General features: G+C 42.5%; 2 protein-coding genes across 2 annotated transcripts in view; one reads left to right on the top strand and one right to left on the bottom strand.

Annotated features, from left to right (window-relative positions):
- LOC130283203 (uncharacterized) overlaps positions 1-17,318 on the top strand; it is a 31,825-nt gene extending 14,507 nt beyond the window's left edge. Inside the window, exons 8-16 of the mRNA XM_056532409.1 lie at positions 545-589; positions 996-1,019; positions 3,536-3,571; positions 5,212-5,253; positions 5,414-5,461; positions 8,855-8,923; positions 10,203-10,250; positions 13,714-13,821; positions 17,167-17,318. Of these exons, the coding sequence (XP_056388384.1) occupies positions 545-589; positions 996-1,019; positions 3,536-3,571; positions 5,212-5,253; positions 5,414-5,461; positions 8,855-8,923; positions 10,203-10,250; positions 13,714-13,803 (402 nt within the window). The 3' untranslated portion in view covers positions 13,804-13,821; positions 17,167-17,318. The remainder of the gene's footprint in view (positions 1-544; positions 590-995; positions 1,020-3,535; positions 3,572-5,211; positions 5,254-5,413; positions 5,462-8,854; positions 8,924-10,202; positions 10,251-13,713; positions 13,822-17,166) is intronic.
- A 7,530-nt stretch (positions 17,319-24,848) lies between these two features.
- Positions 24,849-27,622, bottom strand: part of LOC130283202 (oocyte zinc finger protein XlCOF7.1-like) — a 66,529-nt gene continuing 63,755 nt past the window's right edge. Inside the window, exon 15 of the mRNA XM_056532408.1 lies at positions 24,849-26,183. Coding sequence (XP_056388383.1) covers positions 25,291-26,183 — 893 coding nt within the window. The 3' untranslated portion in view covers positions 24,849-25,290. The remainder of the gene's footprint in view (positions 26,184-27,622) is intronic.

Here is a 27,622-nt window from a genome sequence, read left to right as displayed (position 1 = left end):
CCTTTTATTTTCAGCTTACAATATCTTTACCCCAACTCATCCCTACATGAGGACGAGATATGAGGATTAGAAAGGAGGATTAAATTTGGGGATGGGATATGAGGACGGGATATGAAGACAGGATATGGGGTCGGGATATGAGGACGGTATATGAGGACGGGATATGGGGACGGGATATAGGGATGGGATATGAAGACGGGATATGGGAACGGGATATGAGGATGGGATTTGAGGATATGAAGACATGTTTATGAGGTCGGAATATGAGGAGGGGATACGAGGACAGGATATGAGGTCGGAATATGAGGATGGGATTTGGGGTCGGGATATCAGGAGGGGATATGGGGTCAGGATTTAAGGACGGGATAAGAGGACGAAAGCTTCCTCCTTTGTTGCTTTTCCTCCCACACAAGGACATGGTAGGAAAAACCGGGCAGCGCCGGGTACTCAGCTAGTGTTTCAATAAAGCCATCTAAACACTACAGACATGGACACAACTTTCTTAATGGTAAATCCTTGACATGTATTTCTTTATGTTTTATAGATAAGCCCTCTGATAAAATCACAATGTCTACAAAAACTCGTCCAGGTAGGCATGTAATGGGATTGAAAAATATATGATTTGGGTCAACTAAACCGAACCATAACCAAAAAGACATTATTAAAAAAATTATTTCATATGTCTGATCAGCCCTGACTATTTCATGTCCTATGTAGAACATATCTGTAAGGAACATTTATTTGAACAGTTTAGCTCATATAAAATAAATAGTGTACAGAGGATAGACAAAAAATCCAAAAAGTCTAATTGTTTTTTCATGCCTAGCTTGGATAAATCCTGTATTGGTTCCCCAGATTTGGGCCATTCTCCCAATGTTGACCCATTGTTCTGTACATGTTCAAATCTTTCATTTTTAATTCAGAGATTATTTTGTATTCTCCCAACTTTACATGATAACTTTTCTACCCATTGACTTTCTCTTTATGTTCTTCAGAATACAGTTCCTAATGCCTTGCAGGTAAATCTTTATATACAATTGTCTATCTGTACAGTTTTCCGTATAATGTAGTGCAGTGGTTCTTAACCTTGTTGGAGGTACTGAACCCCACCAGTTTCATATGCGCAGTCACCGAACCCCTCTTAATTGGAAAAATAAAATAGGATTTTTTTCTAATTCAAAACATAGGAGGTATATATTTATACATAGGTGCACAAAATGAACAAAACCATTAAGAACAAAGAACAAAACCATGAAAATATGATTTTCACACAAAAACAAAATGAATATTTACTGCAAATCAGTGTGACTTCTGCTGTTGACTTTCAGAGACCAGTTCAGAAATGCGCGGCTTTACCTTGGCAAGTGCCACTCTCATGTCATTTTCACAACAATGGCAGTGTTCCCCCACATTAGGCAGGCAGTGTTCCCCCACATTAGGCAGGCAGTGTTCCCCCACATTAGGCGGGCAGAGTTCCCCCCACATTAGGCAGGCAGTGTTCCCCCCACATTAGGCAGGCAGTGTTTCCCCACATTAGGCAGGCAGTGTTCCCCCACATTAGGCAGGCAGTGTTCCCCCACATTAAGCAGGCAGTGTTCCCCCACATTAGGCAGGCAGTGTTCCCCCACATTAGGCAGGCAGTGTTCCCCCACATTAGGCAGGCAGTGTTCCCCCACATTAGGCAGGCAGTGTTCCCCCACATTAGGCAGGCAGTGTTCCCCCACATTAGGCAGGCAGAGTTCCCCCACATTAGGCAGGCAGTGTTCCCCCACATTAGGCAGGCAGTGTTCCCCCACATTAGGCAGGCAGTGTTCCCCCACATTAGGCAGGCCAGTGGTCTTCAACCTGTGGACCTCCAGATGTTGCCACTCTCATGTCATTTTCACAACAATGGCAGTGTTCCCCCACATTAGGCAGTGTTCCCCCCACATTAGGCAGGCAGTGTTCCCCCACATTAGGCGGGCAGAGTTCCCCCCACATTAGGCAGGCAGTGTTCCCCCCACATTAGGCAGGCAGTGTTCCCCCCACATTAGGCAGGCAGTGTTCCCCCACATTAGGCAGGCAGTGTTCCCCCACATTAGGCAGGCAGAGTTCCCCCACATTAGGCAGGCAGTGTTCCCCCACATTAGGCAGGCAGTGTTCCCCCACATTAGGCAGGCAGTGTTCCCCCACATTAGGCAGGCCAGTGGTCTTCAACCTGTGGACCTCCAGATGTTGCAAAACTACAACTCCCAGCATGCCCGGACAGCCAACAGCTGTCCGGGCATGCTGGGAGTTGTAGTTTTGCAACATTTGGAGGTCCACAGGTTGAAGACCACTGATGTAGGCAGTGTTCCCCCACAGACATACAGCCTCCAGCCATATACAGTGTATGGCTGGAGGCTGTATGCCTGTGTACTGCCCACTTCACCGCTCCGACTATAGCAGTAGGTCTCGGGACCGGTGGTCGGAGCACCGAAGATGACGTGCCGCTGGTCACTTACCAAGTTGCCCAGCGCGTGTCTTCCTCCTTCCCTATCCTCCGGTCCTCGGCACCTTCGTTTCCATGGGCGAACGCACGGGACGTCAGTGACGTCTCGGCGTGTGCTATGTCCCGGCGGCCCTGGCGGAAGTTAATAGTGATGGGGGGGGGGAGGGAATTGCCCTGTTGCTACAGGGCGGGCAAACAAAGGCTCTGCTCGGGGCCCTAAGCAATTGCTTGGTTTGCCCATCCTCTTACGACCTCCCCCGCCAAACCCCCGAGACTGACTCGCCGAACCCCTGGGGTTCAATCAAACCCTGGTTAAGAACCGAATGTTGGCATAGTCAGTCAGCTAGCTCTGAATCTTACTGGTCAGGCCAAACAATACCATAGGGACTAAGAACACTAACAATTTCTAACCAACATAACTTAACAGATAACTAATAATTTCATTAAGCCCACAAGAATTTTAACATATTAAGAAGGTTAATGTAATATATTTGTGCCAGAATACAAAGTTACTCAACTTTTAAGAACCATACACATCCATTAGAGATGAGCGAATTTACAGTAAATTCGATTCGTCACGAACTTCTCGGCTCGGCAGTCGATGACTTATCCTGCATAAATTAGTTCAGCCTTCAGATGCTCCGGTGGGCTGGAAAAGGTGGATACATTCCTAGGTAAGAGTCTCCTAGGACTGTATCCACCTTTTCCAGCCCACGGGAGCACCTGAAAGCTGAACTAATTTATGCAGGAAAAGCCATCAACTGCTGAGCCGAGAAGTTCATGACGAATCGAATTTACTTTAAATTCGCTCATCTCTAATATCCATCTTTTCCTCTGCATAGAAACAGTTAAACAAATAATACAGCTACAAAGTTGCTGGGAGATTTAAATATCCTGCTGCATCATCGGAGTTACACTTTACTATTGTACTGGATCACAGAACACAATTGAAAAAATTCAGCAAGGGCGCATGAATGTATAAAGAACAAACCTGCACTTCACTTGGACCAAAATACTTTTCTGACTTTGAGTTAATTGAGTAAATATTTGCATTATATCTTTCAGACAGTACTTACCCCAGCCCAGGAACTTTCATGTGCGGTAAGAAAGAAAAAATGTTTTTGTGCTGCCAAATTGGTTAGTTGGAAGCTACGAGCAAAGCCATTAAAAGAGAATTTTAGGTCATTTCGATTTTTTTTCTTCCCGTCACACTCACTGCCTTTATGTAAACAACAGTGAATGCTGGAGGCTTTCACTCTGATAACTTGTTTTGTGCAGAAATCATTATATTTGACTTAAAGGGGTACTCCGGTGAAAAACATTTTTATTTATTTATTTTTAAATCAACTGGTGTTAGAAATTAAACAGATTTGTAAATTACTTCTGTTTAAAAATCTTAATCCTTCCAGTACTTATCAGCTGCTGTATACTAGAGGACGTTCTTTTCTTTTTTAATTTCTTTTCAGTCTTACCGCAGTGCTCTCTGCTGTCCATGTCAGGAACTGTCCAGAGCAGGAACAAATCCCCATTAAAAAAAATCTCTCCTGCTCTGGACAGTTCCTGACATGGACAGAGGTGTCAGCAGAGAGCACTGTGGTCAGACAAAAAGAACTACCGTAGTTTTCGCCATATAAGATGCACCCAATTTTAAAGGATGAAAATCTAGAAAAAGAAGATTCTGAACCTTTAACCTGCGGACCTCCAGATGTTGCAAAACTACAACTCCTGGCATGCCCGGACAGCCGTTGGCTGTCCGGGCATGCCAGGAGTTGTAGTTTTGCAACATCTGGAGGTTCGCAGGTTGAAGACCACTGGTATAGGAGGTAATACTCACGTGTCCCCGCCGCTCCGGACCCGTCACCGCTGCCCTGAATGTCGCCCTCCATTGCTGTCGCCGCGTCCCCGGGGTGTCCCCGTCGCTCCGGAACGTCTCTGCTGCCGGGTATCCTCGCTCTCTGTCGCCGCCATCACGTCGCTGCTCACGCTGCTACGCACGCCGCTCCTATTGGATGACGGGACGGCGTGCGTGACGACGTGATGACGACGAAGGAGAGCGCCGGCCATGCAGGGGATCCCGGCACGGAGCAGACACCGAGGAGGCAGGTAAGGTCCCTCCCGGTGTCCTGTAAGCTGTTCGGGACGCCGCAATTTCATCGCGGCGGTCCCGAACAGCCCGACTGAGCAGCCGGGTTAGTGTCACTTTCGCTTCAGACCCGGCAGTCAGCTTTGATCGCCGCGTCTGAAGGGTTAATACAGGGCATCATGATGTCCTGTATTAGCCGCGGGTCCCGGCCATTGATGGCCGCAGGGACCGCCACGATAGGACAGGTTTTAATGTGTATTTGTCGTATAAGACGCACCAACTTTCCCCCCCTCCCCAGTTTTGGGGAAGAAAAAGTGTGTCTTATACGGCGAAAAATACGGTATACAACTTCCTCAGCAGCATACAGCAGCTGATAAGTATTGGAGGGATTAAGAATTTTTATATGGAAGTAATTTAAAAATCTGTTTAACTTTCTAGCACCAGTTGATTAGGAAAAAAAAATGTTTTCCACCGGAGTACACCTTTAAGGTGTCCACGACTAATTTACTGTAAGTCATTGGGTTAGAAAATTGCACAAAAAGTAACACAACATTATGCAGATCACATAGACCAAAGAAGACTAGATGAATTACTGCGTATGTAAAAGTGATAAAAGTATTTTCACATTCATGCTATAAAATGTATTTTGTTTTTATAGGCTAAGGGTGACCTTAATATGAGAACTGTCAGAAAAGCTTTGGTAAGGTTTACTTCCACACTTTGTTATGTTTGTGTGATATATTTTATGTGCTATGCAGTTATCTAAATGAGTTTTTATTTACACTGTTTAGTCTCTAAGGATCACCACATTGACTAAATGTAAGATATGTGCTAAATTCGGCACCTTATTTATCTTTCAGAGGGAAGCAATGTGCACTCTGGCTGATGGCCTAGACGTAAAACAATTGGTAAGTTATGGTAATCATTATATACATTATTTATAGATTCATTTTTCATTTTTTTCCAATGGTCTATGGTGGTTTTAATGGTTGTACAATTACAGGTGAAACTCCAAAAATTTTAATATAAAGTTCATGCAAAAGTTCATTGGGGGAGATTTATCAAAGTTGTCTATGTCCAGCATCAATATAGACCAAACTACAGAGGGTAAGGTTAGTCTATTGTGCGCCTAATTTATCAAAAGTCACAGGGCTCTTAATAAATTCTGTGCACGGACTTCGGGATCTACGGTTTGCACTGTATTTAAACCTGCTCCAGTACGGTCTGACATTTCGGCGTACTTTCAGCCGAAGCGACTTGTCGCTGAAAAGTCGCTTTTGATAAATTCAGCACCAATGCATTTTTCCGTCTAAATTAGGCTAGAATGATGCTCTAAAAATCCTCTAAAGCAAAAGTCGCGAAAAAGTCACACATATTTAGACTGTGACTTTCTGTGCGACAAATTTAGACAGGAAAAACCAGTCTAAATCCTTTGATAAATCTCCTCCACTGTATTTCATTAATGCAACTTAAAAGGAAAAGAAGCATGAAGTGCTCCAAAATCTCCTGGTAGACGGATGTGTTGACCCTGGACTTAAAGGGGTAGTCCAGTGGTGAAAAACTTATCCCCTATCCTTAGGATAGGGGATAAGTTTGAGATTGCGGGGGGTCCGACCGCCGGGGCCCCCTGCGATCTCTCTGTACGGGGGCCAGGCTCTCCGGCCAGATAGCGGGTGTCAACCCCCGCACGAAGCAGCGGCCAACACGCCCCCTCAATACATCTCTATGGCAGCGCCGGAGATTGCCTAAAGCAGCGCTTCGGCTCTGCCATAGAGTTGTATTGAGGGGGCGTGTCGGCCGTCGCTTCGTGCGGAGGTTGACACGTCCCCTTCCCGCGGGCTGTCGGGGCTCCGTACAGGAGATCGCAGGGGGCCCCAGCGGTCGGATCCCCCGCGATCTCAAACTTATCCCCTATCCTTAGGATAGGGGATAAGTTGTTCACCACTGGGTCACCACTGGACTACTCCTTTAATGAAGCACAGTGACCTACACCAGCAGATGACATGGCTCCCTGAATCATAGTAATTGGGGGGGTCCTTGAGCTTTAAGCCATAATCATCACAATTATGAGAAATCATGTCTTGAACTATCTTGTTTGCATGTAATGAGTCTCTCTCATATATTAGTTTCACCTTTTAAGTTGCATAACTGAAAGAAATGAACTTTACACGATATTCAAATTTTTCAAATTTCCCCTGTATTTAGCTAAATCTTTTAGAGCCAAGCTTCAAGGTTCATATTTATAGTTTCTGCTGCCCTAAGTACTAATACTGAATATTCCCCCATTTAGGTGTGTATCAATAAATGTCAGAGATTTGTAACTGCTTGTAAAGCCTTGCTACAGATTCTTTAATGTACTTTGCTTTCCAGGTGAAGTATCAACAAGACATTCTCCAAACACTTCCTCCTTGTGGGAATAGAAGGCGCTACCACAATCCAATGTGGATAATAGTAGAAAAGATTTGTTAATAAAATGTACTACGCGTTTCAGGGCCATTCTTGACCCTCCCTCAGATACAGTTTAAAAAAAAATCTTTTCTATTATCTATATTGGACTGTAGCAGCGCAGATTATTCCCTGAAGTAGGACGTTTTTTGAGAAGGCCTTGTCGATTCTATACGCCATTATCTTTGAGGAGGAGCGGCAGCCTTGAATGATCCACATGATTTGGCTTTTATGTGTGTTGTGCCTGCACATCCTGATCTGGGGAGGGATCTAACACACCTAATCTGTCCTGAGTGTTGGAGGATATTACATACGTATAGCATAATATAAAGACAGACATGGTGCATTATTAGCCTAACATGGCAGAAAATATTATTAGGCTATTTGGCTATTAGCAACTATTAGCAAGGAATACAGTGGAATCATAGCTATTACTCTTACAAGTGACTGAATTGCTGCTGAGTATACATATGTAGTTTTGTGGAAACCTATTAACCACTGATGAAGATAAGTGCTTCCTCTCTGGCTTACAGTAAATGCAAAATTATGACCATGGTATATTCTTTGATAGCTGCTATTAGATACTATAATCAGGGGTGTGGAAATTTTATAAAAAAAATCTACTTATCCACGGGACTAAAATGGAGCAAAATCTACTTGTCCCTCATGACGATCCACTTGTCCGTGCCAATTTTCGCTTTTACGCTCTAATTTTTTCCTCCTTGCCCTATAATAGCCATAACTACCTACTATAATGATACCTTTTAATTTTTCAATAACATATTCTCAGAAACAAAAAATAGGTGAAGTGAAATTGAAATAGTAAAAGATAATTTTGCAGATTTGGTGGTTTTCTTTTTTACGCCATTTACCTTGTGGTTGAGATAACATGTTAGCTTGATACTTTAGACCGGCCTGATTACAGCAATACCAGATTTGTATAGTTTACGTCATGTTTTACAAATTCTTAAAAAATTCTGAACTTTTTTAATTGCCATTTTTTGACCCCTGTAGCTTAATTTTTCCCCCACATCCCAGGCTGTATGAGGGCAAATTTTTTGCGCCATAATCTGTTTTTTGTATCTGACTTTTTAATCACTTTTTAACTTTTTTTTTCTGGGGTATTATAAAAATTCCACATCCCTGTATAATACATATTATTTGTGTTTTTTGGGCTAATGGACATGTCTCCATACTATGCACTCCCTAAACAGAGCGGCATAGTGTTATGACAAAACCGATTTAATGCAAAATCTTTTTTGGGTTAAACAGTTGAATGGAATCTGTCAGCTGGATCTGCTGCTAAGATCTGTGGACACCATTGGATAGGTGTTAAGGTAAAAAAAAGGAAGCTGTACCTTTCCTGGAGCTGATGGGGGTGGCCAAACTTGCCTTTTTATTTCTCAGCCAAGCGTCAATGATGTGGACTAAGCTGCTTAAGTGCCACAGCCTGGTACTCCTCCTCACTCACCGTCACCTCACAGCCCCTACTTGATTGATGTACAGATCTGTATGCCAGTCAAGAAGGGGCTGGGAGGTAAGGATGACCGGGAAAGCGTGCAGGCTCTGGCACTTGAACAGCTTGGCCCCACCTACTTGACACTTGTCTAAGAAATAAAAAGGCAATTTTATAAGTTAAGCCACCACCATCAGCTCTAGGAAAGGTACAAGTTTGCATTACATCCTGAGTTATCCAAACGGGTCTGCAGCTCTTATCAGCAAATACAGCTGACAGATTCCCTTTAATATTCCTGTTCATTTTATATATTATATATTTTACATTTACATCACATTTCTATTTTTATCTGAATACATTATTAGAAAGAAGTGACTTGTTTCATATTGATACTTTTCAGGAAGAGACTACTAAAGAAGTTCGAATGTTGATCAAAAAGGACCTGTCAAATGTTGTTGATGAACTTCTGGTAATTATTCTATCTCTATACTTCATCTTACATCCCTTCTTTGTCATTTAAAAACATTTCCTAAAGTATATGAACTCTAATTAATTCTACTCAATACCATCAGTTTGGGTGTCAGTCAATTGTCTAGGATAAGAGACCTTGAAGGACTCTTACTGACTACATCACTACCTGCTATGTGGATTGTACCAAGACTTACATCAATTAGGAATCTTATTACACCCGAAAAAATAAAATCCTTAACTTCTACTTTACTTCTTCATTTCTTGTAAAGGCCATAAAGGAGTACTCTAGGATAGGGAACTGTATCCCCTATCATAAGGATAGGGGATATGTGGGACCCCCCTGCACTCTCCCATACAACATCCCGCTATCCTCATGAATGGAGCCGTGTCGACTTCCGCAGGAAGCATTGGCAGACACGCCCCCTCCATGCATTTCTATTGGGAGAGCCGGAGTTACCCGAGTACATCGCTTCAGCTCTCCCATAGAGATGCATGGAAGGGTGTTTCAGCCAAAAACGTTGCCGTCACAACTCTATTCATGAGGAGAGAGGGGTGCAGTATGGGAGATCGCGGAGGGTCCCAGCGGTCTAACCCCCCTGCAATCAGACAACTACCTCCTATCCTTGGGATAGGAGATAAATTCCCTAACCCAGACTTAGTGCAATCATTCTTAAAGATTCATATCAACTATGTACAGTATTTGGCTGTTGTACAGCTTTTAGAAAATAAAGGGGTAATGCAGCCAAATACATCTTATCCCCTATCCAAAGGACCCCCCGCGATCCCCTATCCAAAGGACCCCCCGCAATCTCCATGCAGCACCCGCATTCTATGCGGAACTGCGTCTCCAGTCTCGGAAACCTCTTTGTTTCCGGGACTGGAGACGTGACGTCACGCCACGCCCCCTCGTGATGTCACGTCACGCCCCTTCCATTCATGTCTATGGGAGGGGGCGTGACGGCTGTCACGCCCCCTCCCATAGACATGAATGGAAGGGGCATGACGAGGGGGCGCGACGTTACCTCTCCAGTCCCGGAAACAAAGAGGTTTCTGAGACTGGAGACGCAGTTCCGCATAGAATGCGGGTGCTGCACGGGACACCCCCTTCAATCAGACATCTTATCCCCTCTCCTTTGGATAGGGGATAAAATGCAGTTGGCTGGAATACCCCTTTAAAGATTAAATGTTGGGAAAACAACTATACAAAATTTAGATACCTCAGATTAAAGAGATTAATTTTTGGCATAACAAATGATATATTTTATATTTTCTTACAGAGCAATGACGCTCTTAGCGACACTTTGGACGATACACTCTGTTCTTTGGTGAGTTAAAGATTTCCTGCACAGGCTTCTTGTGTCCCTTATAGTTAAACCTGATTTATTTGTTATTTATTTGATAATTTTTAATTTGAAGGGGTTGTCTACAATAGACAGTCACTTAATTCACAGACCTTCAAGGTCTTTAAATTGCTGTGTAGGGCTGTGTCTATTTAGCCACAAAAACACAGCCATATTATTATTTTTTTTAACCACTTCTTGCTCTGCCCCTTTTTTCTAACATATTAGAAATAATACAAAGTGTGCGTTACCAGCTGTTTTTCTGTTGAGTACTAATGAAATCAACAATTTAAAATATGTCAGTTTTTTTGTCTGTCTTTTAAATTGTAAAGCTATCAAATAATGCCCTTTTTTGTTACTAATGATGTGGTGGCTAAGGGTGGGGTGTAAGTAGACTGATGGGTGTTGTGACAATAACAGTTTGTAACGCCAAGAGTGTTAACCACCGCACTCCAAGGATGAAGTGGTTACCGGTGCCAAGAGCTGGGTAAGTAATACAACAAATGCAAGGTTAGGGAAACCACTTTTAAACTTTACTTCAGGAATTGCAACAGGGTAATGCACACAGGACAGTTCCATTTTAGTGTAATTTTCACTGAAGTATGCTCAGGGCCGGTTTTAGGCTTAGCGTGGCCTTAGGCAAAATCAAAAGTGGGGCCCCAAAAGTAACTAACCAGATTTGCACATCTTTGGTCACTACAAATACTATAAAAAATATCTAAAAAGCAACTGAATAGTCCCATCAAAACAAAAATAGTACCGATAAAACTAGAAATCACAGCGCAAAAAATTACCCTCATACATCCCAATATACAGAAAAATAAAAGTTATAAGGATCAGAATAGTACAATTTTATATTTTTGTATAGTTCCCCCACATTAGGTGCAGTATAGTTTCCACACATTAGGTTGGCAGTATAGCTCCCCACATTAGGGGCAGTATAGTTCCCCCACATTAGGTGCAGTATAGTTACCCACATTAGGTGACGTATACAGTAGTTCCCCACATTAGGTGCATTATACAGTAGTTCCCCACATTAGGTGCAGTATACAGTAGTTCCCCACATTAGGTGCCGTATACAGTAGTCCCCCACATTAGGTGCAGTATACAGTAGTTTCCCACATTAGGTGCAGTATAGTTCCCCACATTAGGTGCAGTATACAGTAGTTCCCCACATTAGGTGCAGTATACAGTAGTTCCCCACATTAGGTGCAGTATAGTTCCCCACATTAGGTGCAGTATAGTTCCCCACATTAGGTGAAGTATAGTTCCCCACATTAGGTGCAGTATAGTTCCCCACATTAGGTGCAGTATAGTTCCCCACATTAGGTGAAGTATAGTTCCCCACATTAGGTGCAGTATAGTTCCCCACATTAGGTGCAGTACAGTTCCCTCACATTAGGTGCAGTATAGTTCCCCACATTAGGTGCAGTACAGTTCCCCCACATTAGGTGCAGTATAGTTCCCCACTTTAGGTGCAGTATACAGTAGTTACCTCACATTAGATGCAGTATACAGTAGTTCCCCCACATTAGGTGCAGTATACAGTAGTCCCCCACATTAGGTTCAGTATACAGTAGTTCCCCCACATTAGGTGCAGTATACAGTAGTTCCCCCACATTAGGTGCAGTATACAGTAGTTCCCCACATTAGGTGCAGTATACAGTAGTTCCCCCACATTAGGTGCAGTATACAGTAGTTCCCCCACATTAGGTGCAGTATACAGTAGTCCCCCCACATTAGGTGCAGTATACAGTAGTTCCCCCACATTAGGTGCAGTATACAGTAGTCCCCCCACATTAAGTGCAGTATACAGTAGTTCCCCCACATTAGGTGCAGTATACAGTAGTTCCCCACATTAGGTGCAGTATACAGAAGTCCCCCACATTAGGTGCAGTATACAGTAGTTCCCCACATTAAGTGCAGTATACGTCCCTGCGTGCGCTTCTTCCCAGCGGCCCCTGCATTTTTAAAGTTAGCGCGGGGCCGCTGTGAGGTAACCGGGCATCCTTGTGTCCTGAAAAGATTTTTCAGGACACAGGGATATCCCGAATGTGACGGTGGCCGCCTGCGGGCACGGGGCTCGCAGCTGGTCACTGTTTTAAAGTGGCCGCGGCTGGGCTGCTAATCTTGAACAAGCAGCCGGCGCTGCGGCCACTTTAAAACAGTTGCCCCCCTCCTGAGCAGCCGGCAGGGGGCCCCCTGGGGGATGGGGGCCCTAGGCAATTTGCCCTAACGCCGGCCCTGAGTATGCTATAGGGAACCACAGTTGCTGTAGTGGCATTTGGGACTTGCAATCCTCCTCGACTAAGATGGGACTTGACTTGTCTGAACTTGACGTGGACAGACTTGACTGAGCTAGCGTTGACATGCCTAGACTGACTGACTGAGACTTGACTGGAATCAGGCTTAACTTGACTTGGGAGCTGCCTATCACTGACTCTTGCAACTTCACTTGTGGAATCCAATGTAAAGGCTTATCACCAAGGTGGACATGTATGGACCAGAAGTGGGCAGAAGATCTTCTGTCCTTTTCTTTGGCTATGGGGCCTGACAGCTCTCTTGTCACCAAAGCTGTTTGGAGCTTGAGAGACGGACGACCTGGTCGGCGGGATCTTGGTGAAGGGTGATGCTCCTCAGGAACTGGAATCTTTGCAGCAACTGGGTCTTTGGGCCTGTTCTTATGTGATGAGGTACAGGTCACACAGCAGAGGTCTGGACAGGACCTCCACACTCTCTCCTCTCCAGACTCACACACTACTACTGATTAACTAACTCCTCCCCATCTAGACAGACCTGGGGAATCAGGGTAAAAGGCCCTGATTGGCCAAAAAGCTCACGTGATTCCCCTGGCATCCTCCTACACAGTTACAGTTAACTCTTTACACAAAAGAGAAAATATAAAGACATTAAATGAAGGAAAATAGATTGCCATAAATCACAAAATGACATAACATTAAACCTGGAGCTGTAGGCCGGAGCAGACACAATAAAGAGACATCTACCTGAAAGGACAGGTGGACAAGTGTGTTCTGCATCGGGACACAACAATGACAGCTAAGCAAACAATATGTGAACAATTGGCAAGTAAACTACCAACTTAGACTAGTGATATGTCAGCAATCACTAGTTGGCTGCTCTCTGGTCTGATGAAAATAGGAAGTGAGCAGACTTTTTTTTATTTTTTATTGACTGGTTCACTATGTATAGGAGGCCCATACTGGCAGGGGCACCTTTCATGGGTCATCCTCTAGCTGGCACTGATATGCCACCCAACACATACCAAAGAACACAGTATAATATTCAATATAGATAAAGAACCGCCAATACATTATTTACATGAAATACTGTATAATGTTTTGTAGTTTGTGTTACATACAATTAAGCAAAACTTATCATTATTTCCTCACTCTTAATTAATTTATATTTTTATCTCCTTTTCAACCAGAAAAATACCCTTCATCCAGTTTCCAAAGTTGTCAGTGGAAGAAAGAAAGGGAAAGGGAAAGGGGGGATTCTCAGTGTTCTAGGTCGTTAAAAGAAACTTATAAAGAAAGTATGTATTAAATGAAATCAAATCTGGTAACTGTCATTGAAGCATTTCATACTTTGTATTTGTAAGGGATCGGACTGCTAAAACCTCCTGTGCTGAGCGCTATGCTGTTTTTAATTCCCTGTAGAGAGTTTAGCATAGGCAATGTCCTGTCCCTGGCTTTTATATAGCTTTTTGAGGAGAAGTGAACAGGAGCTTGGCCTTCAGTAGCAATCACAGGATTACACCAATCTCAATTCTTATCATGTTATTATGACAAATATTTTTTATTATTATAGTTGCTCCATAAATACTCACTGTAACGGCTGGTGGTGTGGATCCGCTGTACCTGAGTGGACGATGACATGAGCCACACCAGGGAGTCTAAGGAGCCGCCGTCACGCCCCCTCCCATAGACTTGCATAGCGGGGGTGGAGTCGTGACGTCACACGGGGCGGAGTCGTGACATCGCGATACTCTGGCCCCGTGGTCGCCACCCGGCTGTTTGTGAGCTGGCACCGCGGTGTGCAGCTCAAACAGGTGGGTGGCGAATACAAGATTGCGGGGGTCCCCAGCGGTGGGACCCCTGCGGTGAGACATCTTATCCCCTATCCTTTGGATAGGGGATAAGATGTCTCAGGGCCGGAGTACCCCTTTAAAGTGGTTACCCTTGTTCAATTAACCAAGCATCAGAATATCATGTGTCAGGGAGCTGCTCTTACAGTACCATATCACTGTCTGTGATGATGGAAAAACCTTCTTTCCTCCAAGATGTGGATGCCCTCTTGACATTCTTACAGGCCTGTTCATTGATATATGTACTTGTACACAGTAATAAGATTGCCTGAAGCCATCTTTATTCCCCTGAATAACCCCCTCAAGTTTGTACTGCCCAATATTGCCCTTCTTGCTGTGTTAAGCAGGTCACAGGCTTAAAGGAGTTCTCTGGTGAAAAAAAATGTTTTTTTTAAATCAACTGGTGCCAGAAAGTTAAACAGATTTGTAAATTACTTCTATTTAAAAATCTTAATCCTTCCAGTACTTATCAGCTGCTGTATGCTCCAGAGGAAGTTCTTTTCTTGTTAAATTTATTTTCAGTCTGACCACAGTGCTCTCTGCTGACACCTCTGTCCATGTCAGGAACTGTCCAGAGCAGGAGCAATTCCCCATAGCAAACCTATCCTGCTCTGGACAGTTCCTGACATGAACAGAGGTATCAGCAGAGAGCACTGTAGACAGACAGAAAATAAATTAAAAAAGAAAAGAAATCCCTCGGTATTATACAGCAGCTGATAAGTACTGGAAGGATTATGTTTTTTAAATAGAATTAATTTACAAATCTGTTTAACTTTCTGGCACCAGTTGATTTAAAAATATATATATTTTTTTTACAGGAGTACCCCTTTAACTCAAAGCTTCATGGTCACACTAAAAAAATACTAAAAAATTTGTGATAAGCACCTAAACTACCATTTATAATATTGTCTGATTCTTATGTAGCAGTTCCTCTTGGGAACCAAGTCCTGGGTGTGACTGCTACATCTGAACCCATTATAGCTATGTCCCTGAAGCAGGTGACATTCTTTACCTTTAACTTACCACTAATAGTTTATCCTGTCATTGGATTTACTGTGTAAATAAAGAAGAGAAGAAATTATTGTTTTTCCCTTCTCCTCTACCATGCCTCCCCATTTATTTCTAAGGGCGCCAACACTTCTCTTATTATTTATGTATTATATTTAGGTTATTCTTGTTTTCTTTGGCAAATAATCTCACTGTTTCTGTCTTTGTCTTTTACTGTATGCTAGTTATTGTTTTTCTTGTTTATGTCTCATCACAACCTATTTTCTTTAGCTGTTAAAGTTTACCTGTCTTTTGCAAAAACATTTCATATAATGTAGAGAATATCATTATATGTATAATTGTAATATACATTGGTTAAAACATTTGTTTATTTTTGGGTGAGAAAATGCTGTCTTGTCCCTGCAGCTATTGCCTGTGTGTCCTTGTGCAGAGACCTAAAACAGGAGGTGTGAGAGGACAAGCAGGGCTCTGTGCACTGTGGACAAGCAGGGCTCTGTGCACTGTGGACAAGCAGGGCTCTGTACACTGAGGACAAGCAGGGCTCTGTACACTGAGGACAAGCAGGGCTCTGTACACTGAGGACAAGCAGGGCTCTGTACACTGAGGACAAGCAGGGCTCTGTACACTGAGGACAAGCAGGGCTCTGTGCAGTGAGGACAAGCAGGGCTCTGTACACTGAGGACAAGCAGGGCTCTGTACACTGAGGACAAGCAGGGCTCTTTACACTGAGGACAAGCAGGGTTCTGTGCAATGAGGACAAGCAGGGCTCTGCGCAGTGAGGACAAGCAGGGCTCTGTACACTGAGGAAAAGCAGGGCTCTGTACACTGAGGACAAGCAGGGCTCTGTGCAGTGAGGACAAGCAGGGCTCTTTGCAGTGAGGACAAGCAGGGCTCTGTACACTGAGGACAAGCAGGGTTCAGTACACCGAGGACAAGCAGGGCTCTGTACACTGAGGACAAGCAGGGCTCTGTACACTGAGGACAAGCAAGGCTCTGTGCAGTGAGGCTCTGTGGCACACTCCTGGCTCACACAGTAAGATAATTGACAAGCCAGAAACATGCACAGAGCTTCTCCTGCCCTCACTTCCTGTATTTGGTTTCCTTACAGAAATAACATAATTTTATCACCCAAAATACATATTTTTTAACCAATATATATTACAAATATACATACAATGTGCTTTTATTTACATTATATAAAACGTTTTTGCAAATTAAAGGTACAATTTAAAAAGTTTTCTTTTGCTGTTTATTTTGCTGGACATGGTTTTACATTGGTTTTCTACTATTTTGAAACTTGTTTATTTCCATAGGGTATATACAGTTGGTCTCACATTTAATGTTAATACATAAACTAGGCTTACCGAAGTTTAGTTTAGTGTATCTTTTTCATTAAACATATTTAGAATTATGAAAGATGTTTTAACCCAACAGACCCTCAACTTGTACTTTAGGTATTCTGCTAGGTACTGTATATTGTTTAAAACAGGGTCTAGACACCGACCACTTGTTGGATCCTATGGATATGCCATAATTATTAGTGATAAACATAAATACGATAGACTGTAGATAGGATATTCCTTTGAAGAAGCATCAGATTCAAGTCTTCAAACAATAATAATCAATATCTACATACAGAAAGAGGATAAAGTCTCCTATAGCCTACTCGGTCATAGCTATCCAATTTATTCTACCTTGTAGTTGAACCTTGTAATAAAGATATAGTAAATATGCAACTCAGAAGTAATATGATAAATATTAACTTTTTTTTCTTTTCCTCTACAGGCATCGGATTGAATTTAGAATTTTAGAATGAAAAACTTCAATCTGAAATTAAATCAACTTTAATCTTGAAAGACTAGCTTTCACCTAAATCTACGATAATTGTGAATCCTATCGAATCATTCCTCACTGTGATTACTAAATAAATTCACTGCATACAATGTACTGTTTGCTTTATTTCTGATGCCTATCAAAGCTGAGAACAAATACACAATGGGTCTGTAGCCAGTATGGGTTAAAAGGGGGGGGGGGGGGGGGGGGTCTGAGGTTTTATACTAAAATGAGCAAATGTAAAGTTTAGGAGCAAGAATGTTATCATGTTATGTAGGTTAAAATAAGCCAAGTTTGTGAGCGATATCGTTACCATTAAGCACATCACATTGTTACCTCTACATTTTGCTCTGCTAAAGTTCCCTCTTCCATCCCTTGCAGACCGGTATCTGCTCAAAAGCTCCACCTCTACGGTATATGAAATCTTTTACAACAGTAGCATGGCTATTTGTCATAAATACATAGCAAGTTCCCAAGGAGGACTATTCCCTCAAACCTATTCTTCTTAAATTACTCTCAAGGGAACACAATGCAAAATGTTTATATGCACTGGTACAATATGTCCACCCCCTAAATGCTACCATGTAAGTCACCTACTGGAAATATCAAGCAGATATTGGAAACCTCATTCAAGTTTTTTGGGAATACCCCTTTGTTGTCTCCTTTTAAAGGGAGGTCAGGAACCTAGCTGGGGACTTATTCCATCTTATCATTCCCTTCAACGCTTCTTCTTATTTATTTTTTTCATAAAGTGAACCTGTTGATTCAGGTACATTTTCTGGATAATCTTTCATGTGTACATGAGGAGCAGCATCTTTTCTGTCCATTGTACAACTTGTCTATGGTATTTTCACCCGATTTCCGTTCTGCATGCTCCATCTCAAATTTTCAGTAATCCCTGAGCTGGTGGGTAGAGCATAGCCTTTATGATGTCTCACATATAATGCACAGACATAAAAGAGAATCATGCTATGCTATGTCTCTAAACACAGCAGCATGTACGACATTATAGAGTAGTAGTGAACAGTCTAAGCCCTGAATGAAGAACTAAATGGGATCTATCACTTATGTAGTTAGCATAGACTCTGTGTAGTTTGTGAGTCTACCTGCCTCTGCTCTCTAAACTCTCTTCCCCTCCCATCTCACCCCTACATTATCCATAGATTTGTATGGGCAGCATGTATTCTGATCTCTCAGTAAGCTGCTAGTCTGTCTTGTAGACACAAGATGGAACTGAGCTGACTTTTTCAGAGTATATGAAAATGTGTGTGTGTGTGTGTGTGTGTGAGGTGGATTGATTATTAGAAAAAAAGCATTTTTTCTCTGATAAGATGTATTACAAAAACACAGTCAATAGAAACTAGAACTCGGCACAGCAGAAACTCTTACGATCCACTTGATTAACATGTAAAATTGATTAACATGTAAAACATAATCGTTGTGCAGACTAGGTCCCAATGAAACAATGGTTGCTCTTAGACATGAACAGTGTATTAAAAGAAGAGTGCACTCACCATACGGATTACTTCATCAAGCAATGTTTAATATCTCCATCTTGCAAAAAGCATACAGAATACAATGTGCAGGAGGCAGACGAGTATGGAGGTATTGACAGGCTGTGGACCATGTCACGCTAGATGTGCTTCATCAGGCCCGCATTACGTAACAGGGTCTGATGAAGCACATGTAGCGTGACAGGGTCCGTAGCCGATGAATACACCCATACTCCTTTGACTCCTGCACGTTGTATTCTGTATGTTTTTTGCGACATGAAGACGTTAAACATCGATTGATGAAGTAATCCGTATGGTGAGTGTGCTCTTCTTTTACTACACTGTTCATATCTAAGATATTTACAAAGTTTCTTATATTTATTTGTACTATTGATTTTTGCTAAGAGACAAAGAAGAGAGTCTTATTTACAAAAAAAAATTTTTTTAACACAGTCGCCACTTACACAGATCCACACGCTCACACCTTTGCCACTAACACAGAACTACTCACACTCCCAATTGCAACTTACACAGGCTCACACTCAACTTCACCACTTACTCTGACAAACACCTTTGCCACTTACGCAGCCACACTCACCTTACAGGTGAATATATATATTCAGTTATTAAGAAGCATATGGAAGGAGAGGGTTGCTAGAAACCTGATGGGAGGAGTCCCCATGTCCAGTCCTTTCACCCTAGAGGGCAGGAACCAATTAAGCAGTGCCTATGCCAGAACTCCTGCTAAATCACAGAAACGGTTAAACAATGTCAGTTACTGAAAACTGAATATGGCTTAGACCCAGGGTGGTGGGCTATCAACCACAATTACACAAGATTCAAAGGAACACAACTTACCCTTAGGGAACAATAAAATATATTCTTTAATAATTATTATTTAAAAAAAAGATACCAAAAGGAAGTAGTAATATGGAAACCATAGACTCCACAAATAACTACTAAACAATAAGATAAGATGTTATATAGGCTAAAAAATGAGAGGGAGGGAGAAGATAAGTGCCCACCCTACAATCTGTAACCTCCAGTGGCACTGAACCTGCCTTTTGAGGGACCCATCTATTTAACAGGATGGCTTCAATCACGGTGACGTTCCGTTCTTAGGGCTAATGTGCACAGGATGAAACTAAAAAAACAATGGAGGAAAGATAGGAGGGAGAGTATATGCAGGGTTAGAGCTGGTAATCAGTCAGTGTCATGGATGGTACGACTTAACCCTCACACATAAGACAATGTGAAACCATGTCCAGTGTCCAAAAATAAATGTGAAGCAATACAAAAAATTTAAATACAATGTGAAAAAACAAAAACAAAAAAACACAAATAACGCTTGACCCTGATAGATGGCGGGTAAAGGTAGATATCCTGCTGCTAAGCAGAAAGCTTGATAGGCCTGGCTCTGTCAGTGCAGATCCAAGTAAAGCTAAAGTCTGGTCAGCTTAGGTTGTTCAAAGAGAATACATCGTGTGAAGTATTATTACAACCACAAGCTGCTACCAATCGACACTGAAGGGGCGTCTCTAAAATTTTAAATTTGCCTCTGAGAGGGAGAGAATGTCACCTAAAAAGTCAAAAGAGACAAGGTGAACAAGCGCACTTTTGCATCCACTGGCCTCTTCTAAGCCAACCCATGAAGATCCTGTTACGAATTATTTTAACTGAGTTCCCAAGTCTAACCATTCAAGTGCTACAGTGTGTGGCAGGGTTATATTAAGAGGACACAGCGGGTGGCAGGGTTATATTCAGGGGGTACAGTATGTAGCAGGGCTAGATTTAGAGGGTAAAGTGTATGGTAGGGGTATATTCAGAGGGTACAGTGTGTAGCAGGGTTAAATTCAGAGGGTACAGTGTAACACTAGCGGTACACTGTAACACTAGCACTGGTTAATTGGTTCCTGCGCTGTAGGGTGAAAGCGATTGGCAGCCACCAGTGCGCAGCGTGTTCTGCTGCTTACCTTGGCCAAGCCGTAGGCTCAGCTCCTCCTCCCCGCTGCAGACTCTGGGCATCATCCTCAGTACTTTCTCAGGTGGCAACAGTTTTTGGTGCACCCCACACAGACACCAAGTTTGCTCTGCTTCATCAGACTCTGCACTGTTCCACTGTTCACCATCTATCGCGTCAGCTTACCCGACCTGCCTGTATCGCTGGTGCTTGGCACCAGGGTGTTCTGGCCTGCCTGGCTAGCTTCCACTTAACAGGGACCACTCTTGCAGGAGGAACCTGGTGTCTTCCCTGCAGCTGAAGTCTAGCTTCTGCATCCTGGAGACTAAAGATTGAATACGAGAGGAACACTTACTTACTGTGCAAAAGTTTTGGCACAAAGTGGCACAGCTGTCCACACCTATTGGGGCAATACATACAGTGCATGGCAGAATTATATTCAAAGGGGACTGTGTGTTGCAGGGTTATATTCAGGGGGCAGTGTGTGGCTCTGTCTGATCCTGCTTGTACCTTACTGATTCTCCAGTGCATGTCCCAGATTAACAACTAAAGCTGTCTGCTAAAAATCCTGTTCTACCTGGCATTAGCGGTGAGTCCCAGGTTTAAGTTGAGCTCAGCACCTATGCATGCTTTAAAGACCCTTAGTGCATGCTAAGGGTTAAAGTGTTACTATCATTATACAAAACTTTTCACATGTCAAATGTTTTGATCAACCAAGGTCTGAGTGCTGAGTCCCCCACCCATTTCTAGATCTAGCCGGGTGAAGCCCATAGCAGCAGCGCACATCACTCATTGGCTTGGTGCTCGATCCATCTGACTGCAGGTGTCAGGCTATACTAACTCTAATGGAGCCTGTCTCCCACAATGAGTGCCAAGTCTTGAAGTGAAGTGTGCTTCTGTCATGCATTTCACCCGGCTATAGTACCATTGCTATAGTACCGCATGAATGTCCTCCACTCAGGGCTTAAACTTTATTCATCTTACTTTGAACACATAAATAAGGGCTTGTTCACACCTGAGTTTGGAGATTTGTTTGCAGAATCTGTTCAAATGATGGAAAGTCTGTTTTTTTTCCTTCTCAACTACTACAAAACAACGGGCACCAAACCGACCCCATTTAAATGGGAACAGTGGGGGCCCGTTGGTGTTGGTTGTGCAATGGAATGTCTATGGGGACGACAATGTCTGTGTAGTCTTAGCACCAACTGACTGGTAAGTGTGAACCCAGCCTTATAGGTTGCCAAAACTGCTGTCCCAGTCTGTCCTATAAATGCTCGATTGGCAATAAATCACAATAGATGCTGTGACACAAATTGACAGCATGACGTCACACGGGGCGGAGCCTTGATGTCACAACGCTCCGGCCACGTGATTGACAGTTATCAGACCCGGAGCGAACAAGCTCCGGGGACTGATTTTAAACGGGGTGCAGCGGCTGGACCCCCCCGATCAGGCATCTTATCCCCTATCCTTTGGATAGGGAATAAGATGTCTAAGTGCCGGAGTACCCCTTTAACACTGTTACAATCCCACTAAGCCAGTGATTGACAGACCTTATTCCCACCGTGAAACCATGAGGAGCCGATTCTCCAACTATCATAGCGGAGAACATCAAAGATATAGACGGAGATACTACTTGCCATCCTGCAGACCCCGCATCACAGCCGAGGCCTCCGGCCGCAAAGACACTGCTGTCTGGCCAAAGTTGAAAGCCGGGACCTCCACACTCCACATACAGTATACTACTAATTGGCAGCATTTACCGGCAAATCTGTGTATCACAAACAGAGCTCCTGGAATGGCTGCAATATATTGTAACTCAGCATTAACGAAGGGGGTAAGAGGGGTTATATACCTAATGATTTTTATAACCTCTTCATATAAAAACTCTCATTAGAACTGCTTTCCTACAATTTTTTATTATATTCTGGTACCAGAAAAGTCTATAGATCTGAGACAAATCCTTCTAAATTTGAAGTGTAATCTTGGATTACTAGATGTCACAGCAGACCAGAACATAAATAACATTATATCATTAAGCTAATTGACTGGCTATTAATTGAAGTGCAATTGTACAGTTATACTACTATATTTTTCATTTTTACTGATTATATAAATGTCTTCCTAATTATATTTTTATATTTTGGACTATTAATTTAATCTACTGAGTAATATTTAGGCTGTTGTGAGATGCGAGGGCCCTGCGACTCTATACACGCCAAAGGGTACATATTTTATAATGTTAATAAATACATTTTAATGTGTAACCTTGAAGACTGGAATTCTAATTTTATTTTATGTTCATTATTCACTCCTGGGGTGTTGAAGACTTTATATCAGTAACCTCGGCTATGCACTTCTTCGCTGACACTGCAACTACTCTCCTGCTCTGAACACTTCAGCTCCTGCCCAGGTGGTTCCCACGTCCAACACCACAACATCGTCAACATCTTGGGTTCCTTGCTCCCCCTCAGCATAGCCACCTTGACGCCTTACAGTAACCCCACCACCCCCAGTCCCCCTTGTGCTGGGCTCGACCACTGAGTCTACCTAATTCCAGACATATGGTTTTTTTTGGTTACTTTTATCCTTTTTGAATGAATTTTCACTAACCTACTAGTCAAATCTAAGTTTCACCACTTTTGCATGGCAGAGATGACATGAGTACTGAAGGGGTTTGCGGAACAATATGAAATGCACCAGAACTGTGTTCACACTACAGGCTAGATACAGATCACTGCACCTCACTGGCTACTGTAGCTGGTTGAGGAACACAATTTGATTCAGGTAAATGCAGACATTGGGGGAGATTCATCAACCCCTGTGCAGAGGAAAATTTGCCCAGTTGCCCATAGCAACCAATCATATCATTTCTTTCATTTTGCAGAGGCCTTGTTAAAAATGAAAGAAGCAATCTGATTGGTTGCTATGGGCAACTTTTCCTCTGGACAGATTTTGATAAATCTCCCCTATAAGCCTTAGATTTGGATTTGTGGTAGCAAAAGATTAGCCCTTCAGAGGCTGTGATTAGGATGCCCCCTTATATACTGTTTTAGTGTAAAGGAGCCCATATAGGATTCTTGCATGGGGATTGAATCGTGTTCACACACACAAGGTCTCTCTTTCCAATCTGTATCTCTCTGTCATTCTAATCACTAACTGTCCCTAGTTCTTCTGTCTCTCTCCCTGTCACTTTCAGCAGTTTCAGCGCTCTGCGTGCATTAAGTGACGTCACTGCCCTCTTATCTGTGTAAAGATGCCCCCCCCAACTTGCTGTGTCCTACTGGCCTTTGTGCTGATTGACACAGTAAGCAGCAAATCACATGATAAAACTAGGTTACCATGTGATCTGCTGATGTCCCTGATGTAATCTTACCGCCCTGCTTGTTCCGCCTACCAAAAAAAACTATGATTTCATTTTTTTTGTGCTATTTACTGGCTCCCATGGGCCAGACCAGTAAAAGCTCAAGTGTTCACCAAGCCGCAAAAATCATAAGGTTCGGGTTGAATCTGGGGTCGCTCATCTCTACTTTTAACAAACTTCTGACATGTCATAATGATATATTATTAGTTGCTTCAGTGCAGTGTAGTCTGAGATCACTAAAGGAACAGACAGTATTGTGTGGTCGAGTGCTGTGCCCGAATGTTTTAAAGGGGAATTCTGGCCAAATACATCTTATCCCCCATCCAAAGGAATTATTTTCCTTTTGGAACACAGTGTTCTCTGCTGACATCACGAGCACAGTGCTCTCTGCTGACATCTCTGTCCATTTTCGGAACTGTCCAGAGCAGCATATGTTTTCTATGGGGATTTTCTTCTACTCTGGACAGTTCTTAAAATGGACAGAGATGTCAGCAGAGAGCACTGTGGTCATGATGTCAGCAGAGAGCTCTGTGTTCCAAAAATAAAATAATTTCCACTGTAGTATACAGCAGCTGATAAGTACTGGAAGGATGAAGATTTTTTAATAGAAGTAATTTACAAATCTGTTTAACTTTCTGGCACCAGTTGATTTAAAAAAAAAAAAAAGTTTTCCACCAGAGTACCCCTTTAACTCTTCACTGTTTGTCTCCCATTCGAAAACTACCAGTTCTGATGAGTTTAATTTAGAATCACAAATGACATTCTCAGCGTAAAAATGTTAAAAGAAAGAAAAATACACAGTACACTAGAATAAAGTACAAAACATTTACCATCTTTATTACGTCATTCGGCAATAAATTAGGCAAAAACATGCAGAAAAAACTTTTACTGACAGCTGCTTTATAGGAGAATAGTCTCTGGTGGAAATTCTCTGACTATCATCTGATTTTATGATAACATTTGAACATGAAAATAGCATCTTCCTGTGTTATTTTTCTAATATACAACAATTTGAGTTGATTTCAGGATTTAAAGAGGTTATACAGGATTAGAAAAACAGCACGACATCTGATTGTGTGTGGTATTACAGCTCAATTCCATTGAAGTGAAAAGAGCCAAGTTGTAATACTGCACACAACCTTAGGACAGGTGTGGTGCTGTTTTGGGAAGAAATAAGCCGTTTTTCCATTCCTGGATAACCCCTTTAACATTTCAATATTCAGTAAATGAATCGATTTTTGTCATTTGGAACATGAAAACTACTTCTCCTGAGTGTGAATTCTATAATGGTCAACAAGATCTGATATGTGCGTAAAACATTCCCCACATTCTGAACATGAAAATGACCCCTCCCACATGTGAATTTTATGGTGGTCAACAAGATTTGATATGTGTGTGAAACATTCCCCACATACTGAACATCCAAATGGCTTCTTGAATCTGTGAGTTCTCTGATGTCTCTCGAGATAGTCTTTACGTGCAAAACATTTACCACAATCCAAACATGAAAATGGCTTCTCCCCTGTGTGAGTTACCTGATGTTTAACAAGATCTGAATTCTGGGTAAAACTTTTCCCACATTCCAAACATGAAAATGGCTTATGCCCAGTGTGACTTCTTTGATGCTTAACAAGAACTGATTTCTGAGTAAAACATTTCCCACATTCTGCACATGAAAAGGGCTTCTGCCCTGTATGAATTCTTTGATGTTCAACAAGGGATGATTTCTGGGTAAAACATTTCCCACATTCTGAACATGAAAACGGTTTCTCCCCTGTGTGGATTCTCTGATGTTCCACAAGAATAGATTTCTTCGTAAAACATTTCCCACATTCTGTACATGAATATGGCCGCTCATCATTGTGAATTCTCTTGTGCATAGAAAGACTCAAGTTCTTCTTAAAATGTTTTCCACATTCAGAACATGTAAATATTTTACCTGCTCCGTGATCTGCACTTTCATTAACGATTGGTGATGGATCAGGAAAATGTTCCTTGTGATTGAAAGGATCGGATGTTTGTTCTCTACTGTGAAGGGCTGGGTATATATTGGAAATGACGAGGTGTTCTCTACATTTACCTTGTGTGATATCTTCAGCTCCATTATCTGGTGATAGGGGGCTCTGTCCTCCGTTGTTCCTGCTGCAGTCATCTGTGGGGTAAAAATATAAGATTATTATTATTAATAATTATTTTGATTATTTCCTCCAAAACAATGAGAGACATTTTATTACATTACAGAAACTTCACACATAAGGCATTCAGACTGTTAAGATAAATTCCGTCATAAGCACACACAGCCTTCCTATATTGCCTGCATAGACACTACTTTATGGTAGGCTGCAAGACTAGGTTTCCACACAGGTTTATCGCTGTCTTTTTTTGGACTGCAGTTTTTGAGCTTGTCGATCCAGCAGGAAGGAGAAATAGAAGTCCTTCCTTTATATTTCCCATGCCTTTTGAATACACTTCTGACTTTGTCTCAAAAACTGCAGTGGCAGTTTTCCAAAAAACACCAGAAAAAAACCTGTATAGAAACTTAGCCTAAATATGGCTAAATGACAATAGTAAGTCTGGACTAAGGCCCTTTTACACAGGGTGATTATTGGGAAAATGAGAATTGCTCATTTCTAATATCCGGCCTGTGTAAAAGAGCCAGCGATCAGCCTACAAACCAGAAACTGCTTGTCTGCTGATCACACCTTTTGTGCGGCCACATAAGTTTATCGCTGTCGGCCCCACACTGCCCTGTATAAACAGTGAACGTGCAGCCACTATTTATTGGGTCAAACAATTGATTGAGTCTTGTGAATGCTCAACAACAAGTGCCGATCAGTGCTCATTCCCTGTCTCACTTGTCCCATCTAAAAGGACTCTAATACAGTCACCAGGAAGTGAAGGAATACATCCACCTTCCCAGAGTTACCAAGGTGATTAACCCCTTAACGACAATGGACGTAAATGTACGTCATGGTGCCGAGGTACTTAATGCACCATGGCGTACATTTACACTCAGTCATGACCGCAAGCACCAGACCGGTGCTCACGTCATGCGCGGCAGGTCCCAGCTGCTATCAGCAGCCAGGGACCTGCCGGTAATGGCGGACATCCGCAATCGCGCGGATGTCCGCCATTAACCCCTAAGATGCCGTGATCAATACAGATCACAGCATCTGCGGCAGTGTGGTACTTTAAATGGATGATCGGATCACCCGCAGCGCTGCCGCAGGGATCCGATCATCCAGCATGGCGGCCGGAGGTCCCCTCACCTGCCTCCGGCCGTCTCCTGTCTGAGATGGAGCAGACCGGAGCAGAAGATGACTGATAACACTGATCAGTGCTATGTCCTATGCATAGCAATGAACAGTATTAGCAATCAAAGGATTGCTATAGATAGTCCCCTATGGGGACTATAAAAGTGTAAAAATGAAAGTAAAAGTAAAAAAAATAAAAAAAAAGTTAAAAATCCTCTCCCCCAATAAAAATGTTAAAATGTCCTTTTTTCCCCATTTTACCCTCATAAAGTGTAAAATAAATAAATAAATACATTTATTTGGTATTGCCGCGTGCGTAAATGTCCAAACTATTAAA

Source organism: Hyla sarda, chromosome 7, assembly GCF_029499605.1.
Source record: "Hyla sarda isolate aHylSar1 chromosome 7, aHylSar1.hap1, whole genome shotgun sequence".
Lineage (NCBI taxonomy): Eukaryota > Metazoa > Chordata > Amphibia > Anura > Hylidae > Hyla > Hyla sarda.
The sequence above is the reverse complement of the archived record's forward strand: the minus strand, read 5'-3'. Positions and strand labels throughout refer to the sequence as shown.